The sequence below is a fragment of the Taudactylus pleione genome, unplaced genomic scaffold (genome assembly GCF_031769625.1).
Source record: "Taudactylus pleione unplaced genomic scaffold, aTauple2 ptg000041l, whole genome shotgun sequence".
In the NCBI taxonomy this organism is placed as follows: domain Eukaryota; kingdom Metazoa; phylum Chordata; class Amphibia; order Anura; family Myobatrachidae; genus Taudactylus; species Taudactylus pleione.
In genome coordinates, this window is record NW_028284443.1 from 33,075,085 (window position 1) to 33,094,421 (window position 19,337).

Consider the following 19,337-nt stretch of genomic DNA (forward strand, 5'->3'; position numbering starts at 1 on the left):
ATTTGCTCCTAAATGCCAGAAAACAGATGAAAATGGACGGTCAGACAAGTTAGTTAAATGTTTGATCTAAACAATTTGTTCAAACAACAGTTTTTGTCCATTTCCGGCATTCGGGAGCAAATTTCTGATTGTCATTTGCTTTCATACCTTACCAGATTTTCATTCCAACCTATCAACTAGTTGGCTGTTGGACAGAAAATCTTTACGTGTGTATGCAGCTTTAGAATCACCTACCCCAGAAGTAGCCACCTTGTAGTGCTCCCAGTAGTAATCCCCCCTTGTAGTGCCCCCAGTAGTAGTCCCCCCCTCTTAGTTCCCCCAGTAGTAATCCCCCTCTTGTAGTGCCCCCAGTAGTAATCCCCCCTTGTATTGCCCCCAGTAGTAGCCCCCATTGTATTTCCCCCAGTAGTAGCCCCCTTTGTAGTAGCCCCCATTGTATTTCCCAGTAGTAGCCCCACTTGTAGTGCCCCCAGTAGTAGCCCCCCCTTGTAGTGCTCCCAGTAGTAGCCCCCTTGTAGTGCCCCCAGTAGTAATCCCCTCCACAGTAGAGACGAAATAAAAAATAAAAAAAAACACTTACCTGAAACCCTGCTCCTGCTCCTGGTCCCGCCGCCGCTATCAGTTCCTCCGTCCGTCCTCACGGGCCGTGCCGTTTTGCAATTATGGGAGAGACGTCATGATGTCCCTCCCATTACCCACTGCGGGAGCTGGAAGATGCCCGGCTCCGGCAGTGGGAGCAGCAGCCGATGAGAGTCGGACAGTCTGACTCTCATCAGCTGCTAAGCAGGCAACTGTGTGTTTGTCACTGTGTAGCGCTGACCGAACTCCGTCCGGTCAGCGCTACACACGCGGTGCAGCTGTGTCACAGAGACACAGTCTGCCCTCGGCCCGCATGGTACGCAGCTGAGGCGCCCTCCAGTATGTGGCGCCCTACGCAGCTGCGTACCATGCGTAATGGGAGAACTGGCCCTGAGTATCATGAAGTATTGTTTCTCACTCATGGATTCTACCTCCATTGGTACACACACATCAGTATGCACTAACGCCAATGGAACTTATGCTCTGGATGCAAACATAGGAATTGTGAACATGTTTGCTTGCCCTTCACACAGTTCTCACATGCTGGTCTTACAGGACTGTTCATTGACAGCCCAGTTGCCATACCACTTTGAAGTTTCTGTATTTTGCCTAGATGTCTTTGCCTTCTGTGCCACAATTCCATTGACTGGTTGGACTCAGCAACCATTGCACAACATTCCATTGTGTCTGGGGTATATAGTTGTTGGTACCAAATTGCTGCAGCAATTACAGTTCCTGGTTGTACACAACGCACTCACCCTTTGCAATTTGGACTCTGCATCCTCTCCTTTCAAGAACACTTATGGCAATTAGATTAGTTCCTAAATTAGGTACCAATAATACATCTTCAAAGTCTTTGCCTTGGCTTTCACTTGAAGAATATAACAATTGTCCCGACTTTAGTGGCATTTAGGACCTTGCCCCTATACCTCTGACTTTATTTGACTCACATAGTTAAATGAGTTGAACCAACATTAATTACAGCTGAAATGCATTGTGGCTCCTCAGTCCATGTACCAGCAGTGGCTATCTGCTACATTTAAGGCTGACTCATTCCCGCTGTCACATTTAAGTGATAAGGAGCAACTTGATACAATCGATCTGCATTATGAGGTCTTATGTCCCAACATGTCACATTTGAAACATCTGGGTTTAATGACTTCATCGCACCCCGATGTGATGAGGTCATCAAGTCCTACCCCTCCCACATCATATGGACGTGTTGGTGATAGTGGTTGTGTACACAGACGTTCAACTAGTAGTTATAGTGTAGTTTCTCTGTTGCAGTATTGCCTCTTATGTTATAGTAGTTGACAACTACTATAACATAAGAGGCCATACTGCAACAGAGAAACTACACCTGTCACAGTGCTTGTAAAAGTATCAATGGTGCATCTAAAGACGCACCAGCGGTATTGCAGCGTATACGGATGCTGAAAGTGGGTGTCTCAGTCCTTGCACATTCATAGCATAGAAAGGACAGATGGGCAACTGCCAATAGACACAGCAGCATCCACTACTGCATCCATCTCTAAATCAGGCCCCCTTAAGTACCTTAAGTACTGCTCTTTTGAACTTTTCATTCAATCAGATTTGTTTTTTGCCTTCAATTTACTATCAAGAGGTCAATATAATAAAGAACATGTAAAAATGAAAAATAGGAATTAGCTGCTACATAAAGAAGTTGTAAGATGGAGAGTTGTAATAATGTGCATAACATGTAGCGAAACCAAATATGCTACTAGTTTATTATGATGTAAATGGAATTTTAAATTGTATCCAGTAAAAACTGTATTTAATTCACCTATAAAACAGCATTCCAAGAAACTACAAAAAGGGAACTGAGCCAAATTGCAAGTTTATATGTTGAAGTAGTGTGTCTTTATTTCCAGGGGTGAGTACAAACTTGCTGTTGTTATAGCACATTGAGTCACAGTTCTGTTTCCAGGCCAGTAGACAGGGCTCTTGCAGCCAAGAAATGATGTCACACCAATCTGCAAATAAATCCAATATCTATGTGCTTGTCATTGACTCTACAAGGTGATAATTTAAATATGCATGTATTATGTTTCTAGCTAAAACAATTCTTAGAATTAATCACATATATCACCAGTCGTTCTATTCAAATTGTAACAATGTGTCATCCCTCAATGCCACATTGCGTCCATCCTATTGCAATTTTAGCCTCGCAGAAAAAAATTGCAAAGTCGGGGTTAACTGGCTAAGATCGTGGTGATGCCTGGTGGCACAACGTTTTGAATGGAGTTTGCTCAATAAATATTTAAATAGTGTATTTACCAACTTATCTTGCACAAAGGGAAGATTTAGATTTTACATTAGATTTCAGCAGTTTGCCTGTATAAAAATATGATGAAAAAATGATCACAAAATAAGCATTAAAATTAATAGCACAATCCCCACTTTCAGTCAAACACAGCTGGAATTGCTTTTAATAAATTTTTCAGTGCTTGTATCCTAAATGTCAATTATGAATCAGTACTGTGCTGTTGTATAGGATGGCAGTGCATTTATTTAATGTGAACAAAGGGCCTGATTCAGAGCTGAACACAATGCGGGCTATTCAATTGTTTTTTGGCAGCGATAATTAATGGGCGCCCAATGGAGCAATTCAATTGCTTTGGGCGCCCATTAATTATTGAGGTTGTTGTGGCCAAAAGCACCAGGTTTAGCTGCGTAAAATGGCTAAACTAGTCTAAAGACCAGGATCCAGGGTGGCTGTGATATTTGCCTATTTTAGCACATCCGCTGTGTACAAATTTGCAGCAGTGGTAGCATTAGCGGTCATATCTTAATCCTAGAGTACTTCCAAAGAACTACAGGATCTAAGACTAAAGGCTCATACACACTAAACGATATGCTCCATGAGCGATATCGTTAAGAGTTTCCCCTGCACTGCCATTAACGACATTGAGCATACACACTAAACGATACCGTTAACTGGCACCCTACCTCATCCCCATACTTGCAGAACCTGACTGTATCGTCAGGTTGGCCTGCAAGTACGGGTGATGAAAGACATCGTTAATGATCCGAGGGAGCGCGCATAGTTAACGATATCTTGCATACACACTGGACGATATTGAACGCTATGAACGATAACGATATCGTTCATATTGTCCAACTTATTGTCTAGTGTGCATGCGGCATAATAGCATTTGTATTTATTATATAGCAATGTAAAGAATCACCAGCTAATTTTGAATTATCTAAATAGGATCTCTGTCATGAGAGAATTAGATTTTGTCCATGCAAATGTAGATATTTTCAATGTCCTTAGATATATGAACACATCTGCTGTGTAGATGCAAATATAGTTATTGCATTGACCCGTCATTCTGTAGTGAAATTCAAGAGCAATGTAAACAAGTCTACCTCTAGAACCTGGACTTCTCTAAAGTTAGTAAATATAAAAAACACACATACATACAGTATATTGGGATAGAGACAAGTTCTACTAATAATCAATAACATAGGTACAAATATAAAAGGAATGTAGCAAATGTATGGAGAAAAGAATGGTCATGTAAATATAAATATAATAATATGAAATATAATATAAAGTGATCACTATCTAGTAGGCCTAATAATAGATTAAGATAAGACCTCACATTAATTATATATAAAGATAGGTCAGCATGACATATCAATAGCTCAAGTAATATATGGATGAAGCCTGGTACATGGTATTATGTTTTTATTTCAGGTCAATTAAAAGCATACAGTGTTTCATTGAAACTCAAAAACTTCATTCACCAACACCTCTAACAGAGCTGCTGGCTTTAACAATAGTTCTATTTTACATTTATACAGGTGATGTTTAAGCATAGAATGCATGATTCAATATATTGTACAGCACAACAGTAAAAACCAAAATCCAGACACTAACTCTAATTCCCAAAAGTAAAAATCCAAACGTCTACGGCATCACTACTTTATTTACATCAATGGACCCTTACTGTTTTCATAAGCATTGTTCGAAACATTTTAAAAATAATAAAATATTATAAAAAGGCCAAAGCCCGGATATTTATAAAAAAATAAAAGGCCAACAAAATGAAGTTATTGTAAAATAAACAAATTATAGTTTAAAAAGCAGCTACTACTTTGTTCCAGTTACAATAGTCTATATACATTAACATATTAACATAGTTGGGTATTGTGATATTATGTCATCCTGTAAAAGAGAATGCATATAAGAAAGAGTGGGTCTTACGCTATAAATAATATTGATGTACCTATAAATTAGGCATTGTTACTTCTGCTTACTGGACAAAAGAATTAAATATCCAGGTCAGTGTTTCACAACAAATTGTTTGTAATAACAAGTAAACAGGGATAAACACAGTTCTTGGATAATTTTAGATGAAACGGGAAATAAAATAAAATGGTTATTTCCTGCAATCAAATTATAAACTGCTAATAAACTGTAGGCAAGCACTGAAATTCCCTGTATTATAGAACTGTGAAATTATTTACCCTCCCTATGAGGAGGAAGGTGGGAGTGACTACAGGCAGTATAGAAAGCTATGTAAAGCTACAGCTATGTAAAAAAAAATAAAAATAAACAGCACACTGTAAAAACGGATAGTGCTAATAACCGATACAAACCTGTCTCCTTATTTGTCGGGGTAGAGGTTTCCTTAAATAAACCTTCTGTTGTGCAGACAACGATCATAATAAAAATGTACATAAATAAAAAGATGTTTATCTACAAATTAATTATTTATATATTTACATATTTTCTGCTATACAAACATCACAAATCTTGAAAAATAGGTTGCCTTTCAATGAGTTAATGTTGTATAAACAGCACATTAGAGTCTATGTTCGTCTGTGGAAGACAATGAGGTGGCAAAAAAATCAAATCTCATGATGAGGAGGTGTATTTGTTTAACATCATTTTCCTCTTACTTGCTCATACTGGATATCTGCATTATGACACAATGTACATAATATGTACCTGCATCATTATTAGTAAACAGAAATATAGAGTATACACAAAAACAGTTGATTAACATATATAACACACTGAATGTCTATTGTAAGATGATGTGACTTATTTATGCAAACAGGTATGTGTTGAACATATTGACCTATAGACCACTTGTGAGAACTAGCAAAATATTGCTGCAACTCTTATTGTGTAGCCCGCCCCTACAGGCAGTGAAAGCAGTCACAGTTTTTAGAACTCATATTAAGCCTATTCATGCAACAGAAACAAGTGACATTACGGAGGCATGAGGCACTTTGTGCGTTATGCCTCAGTGAGGTTACTGGTTCCTAGGGAATAGAGCAGGGGTGGGGAATCCTTTTTCTGCCGAGGGCCATTTTAATATATAGAACATTATTTGCGGGCCTAATGCAGGCCACGCCCCATCCGCATGACGTCACACAGGGCGGGGCCACAATCGCCGATGATTACAGCAATGCCCAGGAGCTGTAAGGGCAACGATGTGACCATCTGAAGTGTCCTAAGGACGCTCCAGGCAGCACTGCTGCATAGATTCTGGCTGCAGGGTGCTATTCTAGGCACCCAGCTAGCCAGATGAGGCTAGCAAAAAAAAGCTCAGAGGGCCAGACCAAATGATTCAGAGGTCCTTATACGGCCCCTGGGCCTGAGGTTCCCCATCCCTGGAATAGACTAACTTTTGGTTGCATCTTGAAAACGCTGCTTCATATATGAATAGGCGACAGGTACACTTTAAAAAGAATACTATCCTATCACTCACATATAACTCTTGACTTAGGCCTCTCTAGCTAATAACCTAAAATGCCAAAAAAAGCTATTAAATATAATTACTTGTAGCTTCTTGGATATGTGCCAGTTACAGAACTTGCTAAACTGGCATCGTAAATGACTAGCCTTCTGAATTGTAGCAAACATTTTGCAAAATGTACCCAATAAACATTTTATGAGCAAGAAATCGAAGTAGGTTCTTGTTGTTTTAAAAGAGAAAAAGTTCCTCAAGTAATCCAGTATTTTATAAATTAAAGTTTAAATATTGAGAAATACTATACATGATGTAAACTGCCATGAGCTGCAATAAATTAGCCATTAAATATTTTACTTATGTACCATGCTTAGGCTACACCAACAGTAACATAATAGGATTATCCGACAATAATATTTGTACTGTTTAACAATGGTATACCTCATGTATTACCTAAAAGAATAGGTCAAGTTATTAGTACAAAGCTTTTAGGTCAGTGCTAAAGCATTATTTATAGTCTCAAATGGTTCAGAAAGGCTGCTTTAGTACTGAAGGTAACCTGCACTTTTCAAAGCAATACACTAGTGACCTTCAAGTAGAAACAGTATTCAGTCTTTTTCCAAACCAGACAGTCTCATTTTCCACCATGCCCTTGCTTTAAAGACAAAATAAATATTTACTAAAATACTGATTATGTTTAAATACACTGCAGGAACCCAGCTAGGGGTTCTGAAACATGAGCATCATTTCTGTGTCCCTCCACCTAGAAGTGCTTTCAAATTGATGAGTATTTTTGGTACAAAGAGAGGGGTTTTTTGACCCTCAGCCAAGCTCACACTTTAGCAGTGTAACATTTACTCACATCAAATGGTTCCTGTAGGCACATTCAAGTATTAACATACAAGTACAAGAAACAGTAATTGACAACAGCCAACCATGTGGCTTCAATAACATGTAGATATTATTAGCCATTCTCCAGAATGGAATAAATTACTTCCTTTTGGTCAGATCCTTTGGATTAAAGATGGTTTTGTCCTTGTTGAGGTGCAGAACAAATTTCTCAAGAGTTCTTTTGTTCTACAAGAAACGGTATCTTGAAGGAAGTGAAGCTGCAAGCAATGGTAAATTTTCATTCTCAGTAGAAAGCTTGGAAGTGAACAGTTCCACTTCAAGCACAGTTCCTACTTCCTCACCATGTACTTTAGTGTCCATTGGCAGAAGCATTGTGCACCCAGTCCATAATAATCAAGGACATGCTGCCAATCATAACTAAAATGCCACCGATAAGAAACAACATAGCCTAGAAAGAGATAAATATATGTTGTTATGTCAGTTAAGTCACTAGGATTCTAAAGTCAAAAAGAACAGTTACACTAAGTTCCAAAAGGTAACAATCTAGCCGATGAGGAATTTACTTCAGTAGCAAACATTTCATCATTGGAGCCTCTGCAAAAGTTAAGACAGACGTCCTACTGTTCAGAAGAACAAAATTTAGAGTGCATGTTTTTCCATTTAAAAGAGTGGTCCAACATTTAGACCCCATTGTGGACAGCACTTCAGAAGCCCCACACATGGAAATGTAAGCACGTTTTTCCATGTGTGTGACTTCTATGGGGCGCCTTGTTAAAGGTCCACAATGGAGCCAAAACATTGGACCACTCTTTAAATGCTGGTGGTGTAAATAAAAATTCTAATTTTTCTCTCAGGATGAAAATGGGGAGTGCCTCCAATCTTTCTACTTTGTAAGTAAGCAGCGAAAATATATTTATTTTTATTATTTTTGCTATACTGAGGATGCACCCCAGTCTAGAACTTTGGTGCAGGGTTTTTTTACGGAACAGATAGGGTTTTTCTGGTGGTATAGTGAAATAGCTTTATTTTAAATGCTTCCATCGTTACTTTTACCTATTTTTTACACCAGAAATTGCCAATATGTATACATTATGCAAATTGCTAAAAAAAATGTTTAAATCGGTTTAACCTAAGCCACAGGATACACACTGAGCTGTACACAGTGGTCTCTTTGACTTTTAAGTACAAAAATCAGGTGCCTAGGAATATTATATGACAGTTCCTAACAATATCATTGGAACCCAAGGATGTCATTGACAGCCGAGCTCCTGCTCTGGGGTATTGGTCAGCAGAGTGTGGCTACCATATTGAGGCTTTATTTATAAACTGTTCCTCAGTACATGGACCCCAGGCTGCTGACGTAAATTGGCTCCCATCAACAAGTTAATGTGATGATGCAAAGTTCAAGGTCAACAGCTTACTGGAAACACCCGACACACATGTGCTTCACCATTAACTATTTATATAACAAAATAAATAGTAAGAAATGCACTTACCCCTATCTTCTGAACAGATTTCATGGATTCCTTCGTTACTAGTTTGATGTAAAAAGCTGATGGTAGAATAAATACCAGCATAGCAGCAGCAGAGGCACCTATGTAAAAAACCACAATCTTGCATTAGACCTTGTTGATCCTACTTATAAAAGTTGCAGTACGATATGGTAGGCATGATATATATATATATATTTCACACACACACACACACACACACACACACACACACACACACACACACACACACACACACACACACACACACACACACACACACACACACACACACACACACACACACACACACACACGTGGGCTATAGGGACATATGAAGAGAGGGGCTGTGGTTTCTGAAGTGGGAATGTAGTGCCATCTTCTTGTTCATTTGCTGACACACATTGACTGTGATTCTGTTAGTGTTTTTTTATTTTTTAAACCATAATTTAAATAGAATGTAAATAAAAGATATATACAGAATACAGAATAGGTGGACATTTTCAATTTATGAAGCCAACTAGAAACAGTTTAGGTATAGTGTAAATGTAAACTAAAGAATGTAATTAACTCACCAATAAATCCAAAGATATCTCTTATGGTAGGAACAAAGATGACTAGTACATTAGTGAATGCCAGAATTATAAGTGTGATCAGAATGTGACGCCACCATGCAAAATCCTTTCCTGAAAACAACAACTGTGTGATGGAGCTGCGGATCTGAAGGAGAAAAAGAGATACATTAGAAAAATAATAAAAAATAAATAGGTGTAATATTAATGAGAATACTGTATTCATCAATACCGTACATTGATACGGTTTATTTTATACCATGGTGCAAGTAGCAAATGTTTTGTAGCAACTAAATCAGATTTAACACACACACATCTCAATTACACACAACACTTGCACTAAAGAGTCAAATTAACTAGAGCTACTACTTACTGGAAATATTACAATTGGTACAGTTAAGGTGACGGCTATAAGAACTGCCAGGCGCACAACAACAAATATGATTCCAGCTCCTGCAACCTTTGAATAAGTATGGAGTAACTCTGGTTCAACTTTACCTGTGAAAATTGAATATGAAAATATTACCAACACAAGAAAGTATACAAAATAAACCTTTTATATTAAGGTTATTACATAATATTTTAAATTGAAGAATATGGAAGAGGTGTAAATAATTCCATACAGAACATATTCAATATATTTTTAAGATGGTATGGAACAATTTGATGACATTTTCAATATTTTCAAGTTATTGCTCATGTATCTAGTTATCAGGGCTGTAGAGTTGGTACGTCAAACTAGTGACTCCAACAACTCTAATTTACTTTTGTCCGACTCCTTTATTAATGGCATATGTATATTTTACATATATTCTATATAGACTACAATATGAATTTTAACGTTACATAATATGTGCAATGATTTAATTAAGTTCAAATAGTAGTTTAGGTCATGAGATAGTAGAATACATGTAAACTATGCAGCATGATGGATTCATTATATCGCGGTGTAATGTGCGAGGGCTATACTTGGTAACTGGTAATACACAGTGTATTTGGTGACAGCAGAATGGGGTAAATATTGCAGTCTAGTCGTGGGAGATAGCAGCAGCATGGGGTTATTATAATACCATAATAAAAAATTGGCATATGTTTCTTTGGTCAGAAATAGTCCTTAAAATGTAAAGAAAGAAAATGTAGTTCCTCCAAACTAACTAATATACAATGCTGCTACTCCTCACCCCTGCTGTACCAACACTAGTTTAGTACTCCTCACCTATCCATGGCCTGTACTGTACAACTACCAAAATTATTAGTATCATACTAAGGGGTCAATCCTATTATGAGTCATTGTGGCAGAGGCCGCAGTTTACGGCAGCCTGGATTCGCTTAAAATTGCTCGCAGCACCATAGGGCTCGGAGCAAAATTCAGCGAGTTCGGGCTCAGAGTGGTCAGTGAAGGGTGCAAGATGCCGGTCCATTGCCGGCGTTTTTAACGCCGTTGCAAACAGCAACTCGCCCCCTTTGCCTGCAATAGGATTGACCCCTATGTCTTACTTACATTCACACAGATCAATCTGCACAAGGGACACTTCAACATCACAAATGATTTCTGATTTTTTTTGTCAACAATACTTTGATGACTTTCTCCTCCTGATATTTAGCATTTCTGTTCTGCAAGATAATGATCAGGCTCATATGTTCTGAGATGCATGAGACTGATCTGGAGGAATGCCTGGGGAAAGGGCAATGATGAGTTATAGACACAGCGGCGTATCTATAATGGGTGCAGGGTGTGTGGTGCACACGGGTCCCCGGGTCCAGGACCGCACACCCTGTTCACATATTATATAAAACTTACCTCTCCGAGGTCCCGCGTCGGGTCTTTCAGCGCTGCGCAAAACGCTGGAAAATGGCATGCGCTGTGAGGAAAGCTCTAGGAAAATGGCGGGTGCGCCATTTCCCCACGATCTGCGCATGTGCAGTAGACTGTAGGCACACTCTAGCGCCCAGAGTCTACTGATTCTGCAGTGGCCGGCCAGCCGCATCAGTCGGCTGCCGGCCCACCGGGGTGAGAAGAGGGGGCCCGTGACGGGGGATGCACACTGGCCCCCTCCTTTCTAAAGACGCCACTGCATAGACACCTGTACATAAGTTGTACATAAGTTTGAAGCTGGAGTTGGTACATGTCTACCGACTCCAATTCAACTCAAGACTTCTGACTCCATAGCCCTAATTGTTTCCATGTAATTACAAGCAATTATTTCACAACATAAGACTTCTCTGAGGAAGCCTACCATCCAAAATGGTGAGCGTAGAAAAGGTTTCCATAATACTGAAACAGTGTTTTGGTGCTGCTTAGGAAATACACAAGTATAACAGTAATATATACAAACAAAATAAACAACTTACCATAAAAAGTCAGGTATCCAAAGAGGGCAGCCAGAAGATACATAATAAACATGGCAAAGAAAGAAACATTTGAAACATTCATCATCCTTTTTCGGCTGCGACTGCACAAAAGAGAATAGAACGCTATCAGCACCATTCATTGGCAGTGGTCACGCTTATTTTCCGGACCTAAAATAGAACAGTACATACCCTTTAAGTTCTTGGTAGATGGGAAGGACAGCTGGGTGACAGACAAATGAAAAAGTCAGGATTGGTACAGCATACACCGTCTGGAAAGAGAAGATAAATAGATCAATGTCACCTACAGAAATAGATTTTTTTTTTGTACAACCTAAAAGTTACTACAGTATTATATTGCATATTGTTCTTACAAATGTGATTATTTGTTTAAAGTAATTTTAATTCTAAAACATAGTTAAGAAAGTTAAAGTAGTGGGCAAGTATTTCTGGAAGCATTGTTACCTGGGAGTTGAAGACAAAGTATTTTGGTTTGCACATCTCATCATCTGTATTGTTGAGCTCTGTACTCTCCATAGGAGAATGTGTGGTCAGGTGAGACAAGGTGTTGTTCAAAGTATTGTTCATGGCATCGTTAGTTAGCCAAGCGGGACAAAGAATCTGAAATTTCTTGTAGATGACCTAAAGTGCATAACAAAAGTATATAAGAATCAAAGCAAACAGTGAAATCTGTTCTGGTATTACTTGGTAACAAAAATGGGATTGGGTCAATAGCCCAGTAAAAGGGATGATTTTGTTTGGAATACTGGCACCTGTCAGAATCTTGGCACCGGCATTCTGAAGGTAAGTAGCGGTATTAGGGTTAGGTTTAAGGTGTCGGTATCCTAACACTGTCGGGATGCCGGCGATAGGATTTTGACTGCAGAGATTCCGAGCATTGGCATCCTGTACCCAAAAAATATATATTATATATATTGTACCCAATCTGGGCAGCACTCTCCGGTCTTGTACATTCAAAAAAATAAAGGCATGGATGCCTGCATGATAACGATCAAAGTTTCAACTCTTTACAGAATTTCCATATGCTCCTGATGAAAATTCTGTAAGGGAATTGAAAAGTTGATCGTTATCATGCAGGCATCCATGCCTTTATTTTCTTGAATGTAGAAGACCGAAGAGTGCCGTCCAGATTGGGTACTATACATGGAGTGATATAGGGAAGGCACCAGGGCCATTAGAGTTGTTTTGGATAGGGAGTGCCAATCGTTGGAACAGTAATTATATATGTATATATATATATATATATATATATGTAGCATAGGATCTGGCACTCCCTGTATATAAAGGGTACTTAGCTGGTTGCCTGCATGAATATCGATTGTTCATAGGACCCTCAGTGATGCGGCACTCCAAGCAAATAAACACACCATAGACGTGGCTGAGAAAAGTCAACGTTTCAATACCTAAAACAGGCTGTTTTAGGTATTGAAACGTTGACTTTTCTCAGCCACGTCTATGGTGTGTTTATTTGCTTGGAGTGCCGCATCACTGAGGGTCCTATATATATATATATATATATATATATATATATATATATACATATATATATTGTACGCACCAACATCGAGGGTGGCACTCCAGGACTTAAGTACACAATAATATACATATATTTGAAATGTCTCTCTCTATGACAAACACACTAATTAATATCACAAATTAGGAAATTACTTACAACAATGAGAAAGAAGACCATACACAAGAGTGAAAATCCACTTGTGTAGCCCAAGTATCCTGAAATAAAAATGCATAGAATATAGACGTTGAATAAACACATAGTTTCTGATATGAACTTTCTTTTACATCAATGCCAAGTTAGTACGAGTGAATTAAAGCAATGATCATGGGATATTCTGACCGGCAACTATATATTTCAAATCATAAAGGGATTTTGTGTACTACGGGGCTCATTCAGCAGTGCATAATCGGGAATCTGCGCAGATTCTAGACTCGTACAGCGCATGTGCAGTATGGATCCTGCGTGCTTGCACGCAGAGCGGCAGCAGACTGTCAATGATTGGTAGTCTGCTGCTGCCGTTTGGGGGCGGAGGCGGCCTCAGCTTCTCCAAAACGGAGGTGTGATGCTTCCGTTGGGGGAGAGGGGGTGCAGCTTTGCAATTGTGTGCAGCTTTGCGATTCTTTCCACTACTGAATCACTCCCTTTATACTATATTAATAATACTGTATATGTTTCAGCAAACACTTACCCAAGTTTCTCAGTATTGACAAAGGAAAGATGAGGAACAGAGAGACGATCAGAACCAAATAATCTCCATTTAGGTACCATGCACTAAACAAAACATGAAAAAAAATTAATGGTGTTTCAGGAAAAAGACAAAAATTGCAGTAATGGCTCATTCAAAAAAACTTGCTCTATTAGAGGGATGCACTGTATAAATGTTGCATAGGAAAACTTAAATACAGACACATGGTTGCAAAGAAACAAAGCAATCATAGCAGACTTTTAGTTCAACTATACTAAAGCTGGGTACACACTACTAGATATATTGTTTGACATTCGATCAAAGTATATATCGGTAGCAGAACGATGGGTGTGTACACCCAATGTGTCTCTGAACAACTTTTTTTTACAGACATATCAGGACGACTCTGCAGCACAGCAGATCCAAAAATCTCATGCAGATATATCGGTGCATCTGCATGTGTGTATGGGCGACCCGCCGACCACCTGTAAATTTGCTGCAGGGACCACTGACATCAAAACTTTAAATTTGACTGCCCAGTTGTGATGTCTTGCCAGACATATCCAGCGGCCGATTGATAAGTGTGTATAGCTTACCAAATTGGTCGCTCGGTTGGTGTGATGGTTTGCCAAGTAAGGTAAATGTGTACCCGGCTTAAGGTAAACCTCCAGTAGAGGTCTGATTTCTGCATTATATGTGTACAAGGACAGGATAATTTATTTTAGTAAAAGTTTGAACTTCTGTAAGGGCCTAGTTACATTACTCCTCAGATATTCATAGCTGACGCTGCAGAACACTCTTGACAGGTTCTATACCATGTTTGGTCATTTAAACATGACTTATTACTCAAGAATCTGGAAGAAATGTTCGAAAGCAGTTTGACCAACAGATTCAATTAGAACATATTTTCCAGTGGTATAATTGTTATGATAGTAATTGTCTACAGACATGGTCCTTCAGAGGTTACTTTTTTTTTTTTTACTTCAATGCTGCATATCTTAAAATATAAAGACAAAATGTATTTAAATTGGTAGCAGTCATCAGTTACTGAAATATATAGAAATTATTGTGGAATCATGGATCACTTTCTAGTTCGGAAGTGGTTTAATTGTTAATAAAATAATCTGTTTGAGTAGTAATTCTTACAATAGGCACAATTTTCAAAGTGGTTAATATTAGAATTGGCTCAAAAAATAAATATATATACATACTCCTCATTGACATTCGATCCAATCAGTTCCTTGATTACAAGGGGCAACTCATATTTCACTATGTAGAGGTAGCTTGACATAGCTGCAAAATAGAACAACAAATGAAGGAACAGAACGCTCATACTGTAGTTAAATGATGTGCTCTTAATAGCAGTCAGTAACTACTAAATGTACCTCCAATATTTTGCATTGTAACAGACCCAGATGCTGCAAGTTTTCCAAATAAACCGAATGCTTTAAATCCTAATTGCTCATATAACAAAGAACCTAAAAAAAAGGAGACAAATGTTAATATCATTAAAAAAACCCTTTCTGGAAGTTTACATTTTTCTAAATTAACTACAAATATTGTAAAGTTTTACCTCCTTCATTTGCCGTCTTTAGTAAAAGGTGAATGGAATACAGAGAGAATATTGACACAAACGTCAATAATATCCTACAGTAAAATAAAAAGAAGCATAAGTGAATTTAAAGCTAAGCTGTGTTAAAACAAAAAACTAAACTAAAACATTTGTATGTGATCTTGACAAACATTCAAGGTTCACAATAGTACAGCACTGTAGTATTAATTTTCTCATGGTACTTGTTTCAATTGAAGTGATTTAACAGACTTGCAATGTATTAACAAACAGGATATTATACATGCCTTTATATACTCAGTGCACTTTCTAATCATTACTTTTTACTAGAACTCAGATGCCATTCATTCCTAAAATGTGATTTCATATTAAATACCAAGGCTGACTGTTTACTGTGCCCTATCAACTATCTCCGTCTATCTCTTATTTAGTACAGTTCAACCTCTTAATCAGAAGTGAAAAAAGGAAATAGTTTTTGAGCTGCGGCGAACAGCTTTTTTTATTATAATTCTTTTCACTATGTGAAAACTATTTACATATTTATAAATGCCACAGCAGTAAAATAAATATCTAAATCGAATGAATAGGAAGTTATTTTTTACTTATGTCAATATGTGTTCTACCTTTTTAGAAAAACATGTATTTTAGCTATGTCATGCCCTTAATCAGCGCTGGTAGGTGCCTGGAGCTAGCAGTCGGCAGTACCCTTTGTTCTGAAATTTCAACGGTGCCGAGTGCACCATTTTGCATAGACAAAATCACAACAGCCTTTATAGGGCCAATTGATATACTTAGTTGGGACTAACCTAATTCATTAGAAACAGAAGTTGCGAAGGGGTGTGGTTGGGGTATATTCTTTAAAGATTTAAAAAATACCATTGTTTCTCTGTGCATTATTGAGAATTAACAAAGCCGTGCCAAGAGCTTACACACTACACAATGTAAACAAAGTGTATCATTGTTCTTTATAAAAAATAAATAAAAATATAAATATTGTTTTCTAATATGGATAAAAGATACATTGTCTCTAGTGGCGATGTAATAGAAGAACACTGGTTATGACCATTAGAGAGCCAAAACACTAGATTCTGCAGCCTAATGAGGGAATTTAGAAAATGTATGTTTTATTATAGAAAACTACAACGACATAAAACTTACATAAAAAGTGCTATCCCAGTGTTAGCCATAGCATATGAAAGACCTAAGATTCCACTTCCAACGATGGCGTTACTTAGGTTAAATACGGACATGCCAAATGAAGTGGTTCCTGGAAGCTAAGAAAACATAGGGACAGGTTAATCACACATTAAATATGCACAGGATAAGTACAATCTGACCAACCTCAATGGGCAACTTAAATGTGCATTGTGTGGGAAGTACTTACATATTCTGTCTCACATTTCTTCTTTGCCAATGTAGGTTCAAGCAGGAAATTTTGGTTTTCTGGATCCATGTCATAATGACTGCAATGGAATTACAGTAACGTTGACATTAATTCAGTTTTTCATGGCTAAAATCTTAAATTCTGTATTATGACAAAACACTAAACTTTCTCCAAATATTACATAAGAATGTAACTATACAATAAAATAATATCAAATCAAATCAATATAATGAAAGATGTTACCTTGATAAATCTAACATATATTAATGATATTACAGACATGCATATAAATGAATTGCATAGCTAACCCTTTAGTTGATAGGTTCTTTGCCGGATATTCCGAATAATTGAAATCATCGTTGCTGTTAAAGCTCACGCTGTCTTCATCAGGGAAAATATCAAGTCTTCCCATCTCTTGTTTGTTCATCCTAGCGGTTTGCTTTGCAGTAAAGATGAAATTAAGGAGGATGTTCAAATACTGTGTCCACAAGTTCAGCTGATGTAGACGGTGTGGCTGCAGATGATCCTACTGCTGCGCTAGGCTCTCTGCCTGCAAGGATGGAAAACGTCAATACTGCAGTGTGCAACTTAACCACGTGATGCTTCGTGGTCACGAGTAAGCTGGAAAAGGAGAAGAGGAGGGGGGGGCAGTGGGAGAGTGGAAAAGTACTAGCTATTCTCATCCGGCACACAGCAAATTCCTAGCACCAAGCATCTCATCATTCCCCCCCCCCTCCCCTTATCTCTCTACACCCTCATTTGTCAATCACATACATTCCGAGGCCATGAGCATATATGTAATCCCACCAAATACATGGTATTGTGCTAAATATAATATAAACCGTTCTTAAACACTTAAATGGATTTTTTTGTTATTTTAACAATACAAATATTGAGAGGGCCCATCCTATAAATAATTTAAAAGCTTTATGATTATGTTCAAGTCACATTATGTGAGCAATATTAACAGGCAGTGTTTGATGTTAAATACTAGATTACAAAATATTAATAATGTGTCTACGGTATGTAGGCAACAAGACTACATAAAATATAGCAACAAGGAAAGAAATCAAACACACAATTACAGAAAATGTTTCCTTTTGAAACCTTTTAAATGTAGAGTGTAGGTGGACTTGCTTAAACATATATGGCTTGTCTGCATATTGAAAATAAATTAGAGGGAATGCAGCAGACCAAGCCCCAATGTAGCCAAACCGCATTTCAAGAAGAAGGCCCTTGGGTCTAGAAAATTCTGTACAGGGGCTGAGTTAACCGAAAAGAAAAAAAAAATGACTATAATACCCAGCCAGTGCGGCACACATAGAAACAGGGTAAGGTACATAGCCACTCCTAGTCCCTCCTCCCCACCCTAACCTCTGCTCTGTAACAGAGGAGAATCTGATGCAACAGCCACACACTATTGAGACAGAATGGAACATAACTGCACATCCTGAGCACACTCATTCATTCAAGCATGTCCACAATACAAAAATTACCACCAGATATCAGCCCCAAAACAAGGTATGGACCCAATAATTAACATGAATATGGATTAATAGCTAATAAATAGAGAATGAATGAATAAGGTGGGATGCTAGATAACCAAATAAAATGCTCTCTATTTAGTGGCTCTTTTACCAAAACCATTATTAATGAAAGACACATTTATTCATGATCATTGGGTCATTTACCTACCAAATAACTAATGGAGAAGAATGGACTATTGGGGCCAGGTCAGTGCGTCTTGGCCCAGACAGACTCCTGCCCAAATGCTACACCATGTACCCAGCCGCCTTATGCAGTACAGCTCATGTTCCCTGACATATCCCCCGCACTATCCGAGTCACACGCTCAGCCCCGTGCAGCTGTCACCCGCCCCCAGCCTCGCTTACCTGGCTGCTGTGCTCCCCGCAGGCTGTATACAGGCAGAGATCGATTAATAATAATAGAAAATAAATAACACGTATCACGCGAAATAAATAGACGATGAAAAAAGAGACAGCACAGCCCGCAGGCGATGTGTATAATACTGCCGGGCGTGTGTATCAGTGGTGCTGCTGCTGCGTCCCTTGGTGAGTACTGGCGATCATCCGGTATACTCTCACTTATTATTAGCGGAATGCAGGCGAGGCGGAGTCATGGTGAATTGGCGAGGTGGGTCTCCGTGCGTCATTGCACCGTGTCAACACAAAAAGCATCGTGTCCTGATTCCATCCTTTGTGTACCAACAGTGTCCGCCCCGCCCCGGCTCCTCCCCCTGCCCGGCCCCAGGACACAGACAGTAGCGGCAGTTCTCACCACAGTGACTACACTCATGTGCTGCTGCTGCTGTGTTTGTTGTGCGCTGCCAGGGCGCTTCACCAACACAGACAGACGCAAAGCCCAGCCCAGGCCACTTGTAGCTTCAGAAAAGTATTCACCATATACAGTATGGGAACATCACTGGGCATAAGATCGTGTCTTTTCTCTATTTGTACTTATAATCCTTATACTTCTTTTTGGAACAGTTTGATTTATAATTTTAAATAATTCCCTTCTACAGTGTTACAGTTGTCAATGATAATTACTGACATGGGAAAAAAGAGAT

The 19,337-nt window shown here is 38.5% G+C and overlaps 1 protein-coding gene across 2 annotated transcripts; it reads right to left on the reverse strand.

Annotated features, from left to right (window-relative positions):
• Nucleotides 1-4,279: 4,279 nt before the first annotated feature.
• On the reverse strand, nucleotides 4,280-18,843 carry SLC38A2 (solute carrier family 38 member 2). 2 transcript variants are annotated; one of them, XM_088458094.1, is made up of 16 exons: nucleotides 18,643-18,843; nucleotides 17,059-17,300; nucleotides 16,751-16,829; nucleotides 16,525-16,640; nucleotides 15,370-15,443; nucleotides 15,182-15,274; nucleotides 15,008-15,089; nucleotides 13,800-13,882; nucleotides 13,268-13,326; nucleotides 12,040-12,216; nucleotides 11,767-11,846; nucleotides 11,578-11,678; nucleotides 9,599-9,723; nucleotides 9,229-9,373; nucleotides 8,660-8,757; nucleotides 4,280-7,611 (listed from the first exon to the last, which is right to left on the reverse strand). In XM_088458094.1, the coding sequence occupies exons 2-16, from the start codon at nucleotides 17,175-17,177 to the stop codon at nucleotides 7,513-7,515; spliced, it is 1,530 nt and encodes a 509-aa protein (XP_088314220.1). In that variant the 5' UTR covers nucleotides 17,178-17,300; nucleotides 18,643-18,843; the 3' UTR covers nucleotides 4,280-7,512. The 2 variants fall into 2 exon arrangements, with proteins under 2 accessions (XP_088314220.1, XP_088314226.1); XM_088458100.1 differs by lacking the exon at nucleotides 18,643-18,843 and adding an exon at nucleotides 18,446-18,471.
• Between the last annotated feature and the right edge of the window lie 494 nt (nucleotides 18,844-19,337).

Excerpts from the sequence above, each read along its gene's own strand:
- SLC38A2 (XM_088458094.1), bottom strand. The coding sequence starts at position 17,177 with ATGAACAAACAAGAGATGGGAAGACTTGATATTTTCCCTGATGAAGAC. Across the intron at positions 9,724-11,577 it reads TGGATACCTGACTTTTTATG|GTAAAGTTGAACCAGAGTTA; the intron begins GTAAGTTGTTTA and ends CAATTTTCACAG. Across the intron at positions 8,758-9,228 it reads AGATATCTTTGGATTTATTG|GTGCCTCTGCTGCTGCTATG; the intron begins GTGAGTTAATTA and ends TTTTTTACATAG.